The following is a 9,613-nucleotide window of genomic DNA, read 5'->3' on the forward strand; positions in this document are numbered from 1 at the left end:
ATAAGACGAGCAAGATCGATCGCCGCGGCTCGTTTAAAATTACTGGCGGGCTAGGAAATACGCGGTCGCCCGGTAACGACTCGTCGAAACGCGCAGACCGATCGCTTCTTCGACGCGGAATAAATAGGGGACTCGAGTGTTCTCCGTAAAACGGTCGGAAGCATCCTTCGACCGCGACTAATGGAACGAAAAGACGAGCGAGCGAACAGGCAAATGAATGGAACCGAACTATCGATCGAAAAATTACGAAGACCACCTCCCCCCCCCAGCCCCCCAGCCTCCGTCGAAACGTTTTTCTTCTCGCTCGTCGGGGGAGCCTGGGCTCGTCCGCTTTCTTCGAATCGCTCCTTCTTCCTTTCTTTTTTCTCGTCCCTTTTTCATTTTTTCCTCCTTTTTGCTTCCTCCTTCGCTTTTCTCTGGCAATTATTCGCCGATTAGGAACGCGCGCCGCGCGGTGGCTGCCAGGTGAAAGGGAACGAGCGATCGATCCGTTCGGTGATCCGGTCGGACTCGCCCCCCGCAATCGTCGCGGCGAACCGCGAAACGCCGTTGGAAACCAGAATCTCTCGCGAAGAGACGAGTACATTTGCCTTTCGCCGTATTTTCGCGATCGCATATTCTCTTGATCGAATACATTGGATTTGTACAGGTTGCGAAGTGTGCAACCATCGTTGTCACGTTCGCGTGACGTTGGCCTGTCGCGAATAGTTGTCTGACGAGAGTTCCCGCGCTCGCCAGTAGAGGGCCGCGCTCCACTTTCACTTTTCTCACAGGCGTTCGAACGACCTTCTATTCCTGCTAGAGTTTTATAGAAAACAACTGTAGATGAATAGGAAGATTTTACAAATGCCTGTGGAACAATATTAACACTGGAACCACCTCAATTATAGTGTGTTTATTTGTACCATAGAAATTGAAACGATAGGTCCGTGAAGAAATATATAATGCAATGGAAATAAGGGTTTATATATTCTCTTATGTGAATATGAATAATTCTTATAGAAAATTACGATAAATTTTCAAAAATTCAGTCGAGTTTTTTACAAGTTTTATTAGAAATTACGAATGGGTCATTTTGACTGGTTTGGTATATAAATATGGACAATTATAGTGTGTTTATTTGCATCATGGAAATTGAAACGATAGGTCCGTGAAGAAATATATAATGCAATGGAAATAAGTGTTTATTTATTCTCTTATGTGAATATGATATATTCTTATAGAAATTTTTTACAAGTTTTATTAGATATTACGAACGGGTCATTTTGACTGGTTTGGTAGTACTAGTGTTAACACTAGAAATATGGACAATTATAGTGTGTTTATTTGTACCAAGGAAATTGAAACGATAATGCAAGGCAAATAAGTGTTTATTCGTTCTCTTACAGAAAATTACGGTAAATTGGCAAAAATTCGGTCGAGTAAATTTTTTACAGGTTTCATTGGAAGTTACAAATGGGTAATTTTGACTGGTTTGGTAGTTCTAGTGTTAAACGCCTCCAGTTCTTACGCAACGATCGTAACGAAGGAATCGATCGAAAGCTGAGAAACGAATAGAGTATAGAATCGCGGGAAATTTGTGGTGGTTGGGACTCCCGTCTCCGTAAACCACGAAACACGGGGGGTGGTTTCGCGAACAGGGCTCGGGGTAGGAAGCTCCGCGGAGTTCGAGAGACGCGGTCGACGAAACAGCTGGTAGTTGCACGCGTGTTTGCCCGCGGAGGAAACTGTTTGAAAGGGTTTAAAGGCTAGAACCTTTGAAAGGATTGAAAGGGCGGCGTGCAGAAGGAGAAAAGGGAGGAAAAAGAGGCGGAGGTGGGGGGGTTTCGGTGCGTGTCACAGTTTACGGGAGCGTCGTCGATAGAGGAGGGCGCGAGAGCCTCCGTCTCGTTAATTTTCGCGGAGAAAGCCCTGGGTATTGCGGGGGCGTTCGTTAGCCGACCGACGCGAATAATGCGGATTCCTATAAACTCGTCACGCGCCGCGGGCGCTATCGATGGAAGAATGTCCTTTAATTACTGCTCCACGTACGCGACGAATGCCGTGGCGTTAGCTCCCATGGTTTTGTGCCTCGTCTACGTCGTTCGGGAGCGTTTCTTTTTTTTTATTTTAGACGATATCGCCGCGAAAGTCGAGCGCATTCATGCCAGTCCGGGGGACAAGGTTTCGCCACCGTGGCGCGGATTCGAGAGATCCTGTGGCCTTCGCGATCCTCGTGGCTGCGCTGTCCGCTCGAGGGTTTCGCTAGCGCCAGGCCTCGTATCGGGAATAAGGGCTCTTCTCGCCCTGCGGATGGACCTTCGTGCTGCAAGTGGCCTCGCGAGCTCGTCTCCTGTGAAAGGAGCTCTCGTTTAGAATCGCGTAACTTTTCCAATTAAATTTTTCAGATTTTCAAGCTTCTTTACGAAAACAATTTTAACCCCAATTATGTGTGCCAAAAGCGACACCAAGGTAGACTTATTACGTCTCTGAGACGTCATTGTAAGCTAAGGGGTTAATGCAAGCTTCGTGGAAAGTGGAAACAACCTTCGATTCTTGATAGATAGCACCTATAAATTGTACATATTGTTGGATGACCAACACGACCAAACACCACTCCGTCACCTCGCAAACATTACTCATCCAAAACATCCTAGTCCAGATTTCTAATCCTTACTCATCCTGAACCTCGTACCCTTCCTGAGCCACACTATCCCTTGACCATCGTCTCTACCTCTACCCATCTCTACCAATAACATATAAACGGACAGAAAGAGTCTAGTCTTCAGTCGACGTAATAGTTGTACGAGTTTTCTTTTCTTAAATAAAGTGTTGGGATCCAACAATATATTACTCGTATCTTTTGCAAAATATAAATTGAGGCTCAAGACTATAGAACGCAGCATAGTCGATCCTCTTCCGCTAGAAAATCCTGTAATTATGAAAACAGGTTGCCCGCAGCGTTCTGCGATCGATCTCTCGACGAATAAAGCTTCTAAAGTCTCGATTATCCGCCGCGACACGATTGCACGTAAACGTTATAATCCCACGGCAGTTAGCGTCTAATCACAGTGGAACCATAATCGTAAATCTTGGAAGCGTGCAAACTGTCCAACTAACCCGTTTCGCAACAGGATCGAATCCGTTAACGTCGCGTAGCGAGCCACGAACTTTCGCGTGGTTATCGTCGATCTTGCTCGATCCCCGGGTTGGGGAGTATCGTGGAAACCCCAGGAGACGAGTATTTCGGCGAAGAAAGAGCAACGACTCTTCGGAGGAATCCGCGAAAAAAACCGGAAACGGTAGAAGTGGGCCCCCGTCTGAGCCACGTTTTGCGCACTTGATGCCGTAAATGGCGTAACGAGCCCTCGTTTTGAATCGCGCGGAAAAAACGACCACGTAGACGAGCATCGTCTGTAATTCCGTTAATGGATCGTAACAGCGAAATTTTGTCCTAGAATCGTCAAAGGGCCGCCCCCCGCGGCGCGCCGTCTCGCATTCAAATGTCACTCGAGGGCCCGCTACTCCCGACGTTTCTCTTTGCGTTCCCGTCAATTGACCCGGCGTCTATTAATACTTGCGCCGCATAGAAACGTACTCCGGTTTTCCGCGATCTTCCAATTACTCCATCGGTCCCGTGGTTTTCGCGTACGTCCGCCGCTGTTTGCTCGATCGTTCCGCTACCCCGGGGCTCTCTTCGCACGTCGTTGGTCAAGATCGTCGAGAGCGTGGGTCTCGAGAGATTTGACTGGAGTAAGAGGAACGTTGTCTTGCTGACAAACATTTCGAATGCTTCGACGAACGATTCCCACGGTACGGGAACTCTGGTACAGAATCCTGATGCAAAAGGGAATTGCGCACCGGAGTTCGATTCCGTTCGACGCGTTAGTAAATATCGTGTATTTGTTTGTTTCATCGGGGAACCCTCTTGGTACCGAAACAGGACGGAGTGGTGAAACTTTTTCACGCGTAGGAGAAGAAAGTTGAAGTTAAGACGAGAGCAAACACGTCTTGGCTCCATTTTCTACTCTCCAGAATCGATTTAAAAAATTATTAACTGATTTCTCACGATAAAATATTCCGAATACGCCTGCGATTCGATATTAGCTGATCGATGCGCCCGACCATCGGTTGATATTTCTACTTGCGTTCAGGTTTGCAGACATCTATGGGCTTCTAATCGATGTAAATTCGATTAAAAATACCAACAATGGTATTGATAAGATGGAAAATAAATACATTGAGGCGATTAAATTTGATTGAATGCGATTTCAGTGATGCGTCTGACCGTTCCTCGTTGTTTCTACTTGCGATTGAGTTCGCAGCCCGCGCGCCGTGTTCTGTGCTCTGTTATAGTATTACACGTTTGATTCTAACTAGATAAAGGATGCTGAGATCAACGAGAAACAGGTATTACTATATACAATGTTTTATAACTTCAATGCAAGTAGAAAAGACTGACAATGGTCAGACATATCTGCCAAGTCGATTTTCTCGAGAACAAAATTAATTTATTCTACATTCTCGATTCGTTTCTGTACGAAGGATTACTCTATATAAAATTGTACCATCTGTTCTAAATCACTGTACAAAGAAAAACCATTAAAGCGTTGCATTTAATATTTTAATCGAATTACTGAACAAAATACAGTCGAATAGATATTTGTAACACTAAAAGGGATGTTACTTGAATTGGTTGTGTGTTTAAAATGATCTGTTACACCTGCTATTTTACACGTAGCAACAGGGACCCGTAATCTGCCATCCTGTAAAAGTAGGTTAAAGTCGGAGGGGGACACGTTGAGTGCTACCCTTGTTAGAAGGGAGTGAATTAAGTGGCGAGGATAGCGACGCGACAATTGAGCCGTTAATTGTGGAAGTGGTGTAAATCCATCCGTCTTTGTTTCGGGATATAAACGGTTTGCAATCGATTCGAAAACGTTGCCGAGCGCTAATTGGTTCGTTGCATACTTTTCACGATCGACGATGTTTCAATTTACCAGATGTTTACACAATGCGAACCGTTAGCGACCAGAAATGATCTTCAATTAAAATATTATACCTTTTTACTACAGCTCCGACGCTTTGTATACCCAATTTACACAATATTTAATATCATCTCGACACTGAAATTCTATCTTTGTAAGTTTTCGATTCTAAAGTAAGTTTCCGATCCCACGATCGTACAAATTGTGATCGTTGAAGACGTCACGTTTCCCTAGACATTAAAAAACGTGAAATATCAGATAAATAATCGTTTCGAAATCCTCTTGCGACGTTTTCCAGGTGAACGGGCAAGACGTATCGAACTCCAGCCACGAAGATGCGGTGCGTTGCTTTCAGTCGGCCCAGGAGCCGATCATCGTGGAGGTCCTTCGACGACAACCGTTGCACGGACGAGCTGTCTGGAAGGATCAGCCACAGGAGAAGAACGAAATCGAGGATAGAACGATCGAGGTGACCAAGAAGGAGCTACCGATGGTCGCGTGCCCTACCCTGGTGTCGACGGCGGTGCAAACCGACTGGGCAGGCCTCCTCGAGGAAGAGGAACTGATACCAGTGCCACTCGGCGTGGACGAGCAGACGAACGACAGTTTCGAGGACTTCCTCGCCCACGACATCGACTTCGAGGTATTTCTCAACCAAATGCAACCTTATTTATAGCGAACAAACCTCTCAGGTCAAATTGTTACGTCACTAGATCGCTAACTATAAAGTTGAGATATCTATTGTATAGTCTGACTAAAGTAAAATCACCGTCGATCGAAATATAATTGATGTTCATAGACTGTGTTTGAGTCTACCTTGAATCAAGGTTTCAGGGGTTTCAGGGGGTGGTTTTTCGTATAATTTGGTAATAAAAGAAAGCGTATCGCGACGTTTCCGATTCCATGGTTTCTGGCCCACGATATCGACTTCGACGTATTTGTTAACGACAGAGTCAACCAAATTGGAACCTTATTTATAGTGAACAAACCTCTCAGGTCAAATTGTTACGTCACTAGATCGCTAACTATAAAGTTGAGATATCTATTGTATAGTCTGACTAAAGTAAAATCGCTGTCGATCGAAATATAATTGATGTTCATAGACTGTGTTTGAGTCTACCTTGAATCAAGGTTTCAGGGGTTTCAGGGGATGGTTCTTCGTATAATTTGGTAATAAAAGAGCGCGTATCGCGAGGTTTCTGGACGATCGTAACGTCGACAACACGATTTTTACAGGAAGTGACGCTACGGAAAGCGGGAAGCGCCGAAAAACTGGGGCTCACGGTCTGCTACAGCTCGGGTTCCGGCAGCGAGGACGCCGACACGGAAGTTTATATCTCGGAAATAGTTCCTGAAAGTCTTGCAGCGCGCGACGGACGCCTGCGGGAAGGCGACCAAATCTTGAGGGTAAGCCACCGCGAGTTATTACCTCGACGAAATTTAGGTACGAGACGGCTCGAACCGAAACGCGTCGCTGAAAGAGTACCAAACGTGAAACGTGCCTCCGAACGAGCACTAAATATAAGAACGCACCCCTACGAAACGCTAACGGGACTTCTAAAAGGGCACGAAATATGAGACGTGCCCCCAAAAGGGTGTCGGAAAATCTCTGAGAAAAATTGCTCGTGCCCCCCTTTGGCGGATAAATATTATTTTAAAATACCCTGATCGCATTTTCGTAAAGTAAAAATAAATTAAACGATGCACGTTGGGGAGTTGAAAAATTACGTTTTAAGTCGTTCGAGGCGGCGTATGTCGGTGGTCCCCGACGCAAAGCGTAAGGAATCCGTAAGTACGATTGTAGGCGTCGTCGTCATCGTCGTCGACAACGAATCGAACTGGTTGATTCGATTACGAGATAGGACTAGGCCCCGTTAGACGAGAGAGAAGCTCCGTCGCGTTTTCTCCTCCCGGTTTCCTTCCGACCTGCTACCCTTCTAATCTCGTTAGGCGGATTGTAATTACGGACAAAGTGGTCGACTTAAGGGAAATCGGATGGAAAAACGAGCCGCGGCTACGTCCCCGGGATTTCTTCCCTCGATCCGTCTGCCCGGGGATATATCTTTCGAGTCGTCGTCTTTCGGCTGTACACCGCGTTTATTCGTTTCAGGTGAACGGAAGGGACGTGGCGAACAAAGAGCAGACCGAGAACCTGTTCGCCGAGACGAAGAGCGCGGTGACCATCCTCGTCAGCCGGTGTCTCTATCAGGTAAACTCTTCAAACACAAAACACCCTCGGTCTCGCTGCTATCTGCAATGAAACCTTTCTCTAAACTCTGTTTCAGGACGACGAGTTCGACGACAGGCGAACGTACCATCAGGTGGGTAGTTGATTTAAACAAATAGATATTAATTTCCCCAGAACTTCCAAGACTTCTGAAAATAATAAATCGAATCGCCCCGGGCTCTATCAATCTTTCCTTTCCTTTCGCCCACGAGCCATCGATCCTCGCGACCCCGTTTGACCGTCGTCTTTCTTTCCCTCCGTTCAGGAGTCGCCGTCACTGTCGCCGGAACACCTACCCTCGTACCAGAACAGTTTGATCGAGCAGCTGATACGACAGCAGCAGCAACAGACGGAGGAACGAACCAAAGAAACGGAAGAGAACACGTCCACGTTGAAAGCACCGCCGCCAGTGCCGTCGCACACTTCCCAGCAACAGCAGCCGCCATCCGTGAGCGTGTTCTCCACGACGACGTCGTCGTCGACGTGCTCGTCCCAGACCTCGCAGAAATCAGGAAGGAACGCGTCGTCGCCGGCGCATCACGCGGAGGACCGGAAGCAGTGGATGCAGGACGCGCTCAAGGACTGCTCGAAGAAGATGGACGGTCTGTGCGTGCGTGGCCAGCACACGGCCACGGTAAAACTGACGGAGGCGTACTCGAGCCACGTGTGGAGCGAGACGGAGCACATATACGAGACCATACCGGAATCGGACAGCGAGCCAATCTACTCGTCACCGTACGAGCATCAACACTGGACCAATCACGGTACGACCACCACGACCACCACCACGTCCACGATGACGAACACGCAGCATTCGGTGAACCAGGTGAACCAGGTGAACCAGACCACGACCAGGTGGCACTCCTCGTCCAAGAGCAACAGCTCCGGCGAGGAGAAGGACAGCTCGAGCGCCTACAACACCGGCGAGTCGTGCAACAGCAATCCCCTTACGTTGGAGCTACACCAGAGCGGTAAGGATCATCACAGGAGCACCCTGGTCCTCTGCCCGCCAAAGACACCCACCGCGGTCCAGCAACAGAGACTCAGCTGCACCTGTCCCGCGTCCGGGAACAAACAGACCACCAGGAGCCAAACGGGCAGAAGAGGAGGCTCGAGCTCCCACCATCACAAGGACCGCGACGCGACGAACGCAACCACCGCGGTCCTACCGGCGGACACCATGTACACGAACATGGCCAACCTTCAGCAAACGATGCTGCTCCAACAACAGCTGTTCAAGCAGGCGCTAAACCGTAGGAACCTGACCACATCGACCACCGCCACCATCGCGGCGGCCAGCCCCAGAGAGACCACCGCCGGCACCGCGAAAAAGTCCAAGTCGCACGGGAACTTTCAGGCCCCGAATCTGACGCGGTACCAGTTCGTCGGTAGCCAACAGGTATGCACCTCCACCGCCTGGGTGCCGCCCGAGGACAAGGCCAACGACGTGCAGATGGAGTGGAAGGTCAAGAGGAGGGCGGACGGGACCAGGTACATCGCGAGGAGGCCGGTCAGAAATCGTATACTGAGGAACAGGGCCATCAAGATATCCGAGGAACGGGCTGGGCACAGCACCGAGGACGACACCATGTCGGAAATAAAGGTAGTTGCTGGTTCTAACTGTTTTTTGGGACGCTTGTTGATCCGGGACAGGATCAATCCTTAAGTGGATGGCAAATTTAAACTAATAATTAGACTGCGGATGTTTATCAAGAAACTACAGAATGCACTTAAGATGCGAATTATTATGTTTAAGGGTTGAGACAATCATCTACAAAGCTCCCATTTTATCAATTCTATTAATAAAAGTATGAATTTGCATAAAGATCCCCGCAGTCTACTAATAATTATTTGAAAATTTAATTTGGTAAAAATTAACATTAAAATAATTTAGTTTAGATTGATGGTCCACTTGGGGGTTAAGGAAGGTGTTGTCTCGTCTTGAGTTTTGCTAACTGTATGATAATGACTATTGTTGCGTTCCAGATTGGCAGGTACTGGACCAAGGAAGAACGCAAGAGACAGTTGGAGCGAGCACGTGAGCGTAAACAGAGGCAGCAAGAGCTGATGTTGCAGCAACAGCAGCAGCAACAGCTCCAACTGCAACAGACCAACGATCTACTTGCGTGCGACTACGCGGACGAGAAGGGAACGAAGAAACCGTTGAACATCGTGGAGCTGAGCCACAAGAAGATGGCCCGGAAGAAGAACACGTTGGACGATTTCACCACCGTCCAGGAGATGTTGGTACATGGGAACAGAGTGGGCGGAGCGGGAGGGCCTGGACCCGGTGGTAAACTCATGGGCCTTCTGTCGGTCACAACGGTTTGAGCGCGACTCTGTCGCTAAATAATAATGCTGTTCCCGCGTTTTCGTAATTCGGATTTCCTCCGCGGGGAGCGCTGCTCTCGTGCACGAC

At 48.0% G+C, this 9,613-nt stretch overlaps 1 protein-coding gene across 1 annotated transcript; it reads left to right on the forward strand.

Moving 5' to 3' along the window:
* Positions 1-2,427: 2,427 nt before the first annotated feature.
* Positions 2,428-9,525, forward strand: LOC122397915 (PDZ domain-containing protein 4). The gene is made up of 7 exons (XM_043397412.1): positions 2,428-2,451; positions 5,266-5,610; positions 6,204-6,374; positions 7,078-7,176; positions 7,253-7,288; positions 7,460-8,797; positions 9,181-9,525. The coding sequence occupies exons 1-7, from the start codon at positions 2,428-2,430 to the stop codon at positions 9,523-9,525; spliced, it is 2,358 nt and encodes a 785-aa protein (XP_043253347.1).
* Positions 9,526-9,613: the final 88 nt, after the last annotated feature.

This window comes from Colletes gigas, unplaced genomic scaffold (assembly GCF_013123115.1).
Source record: "Colletes gigas isolate AHSC1104 unplaced genomic scaffold, ASM1312311v1 Colletes_gigas_Sc00010, whole genome shotgun sequence".
NCBI classification, from domain to species: Eukaryota; Metazoa; Arthropoda; class Insecta; order Hymenoptera; family Colletidae; genus Colletes; species Colletes gigas.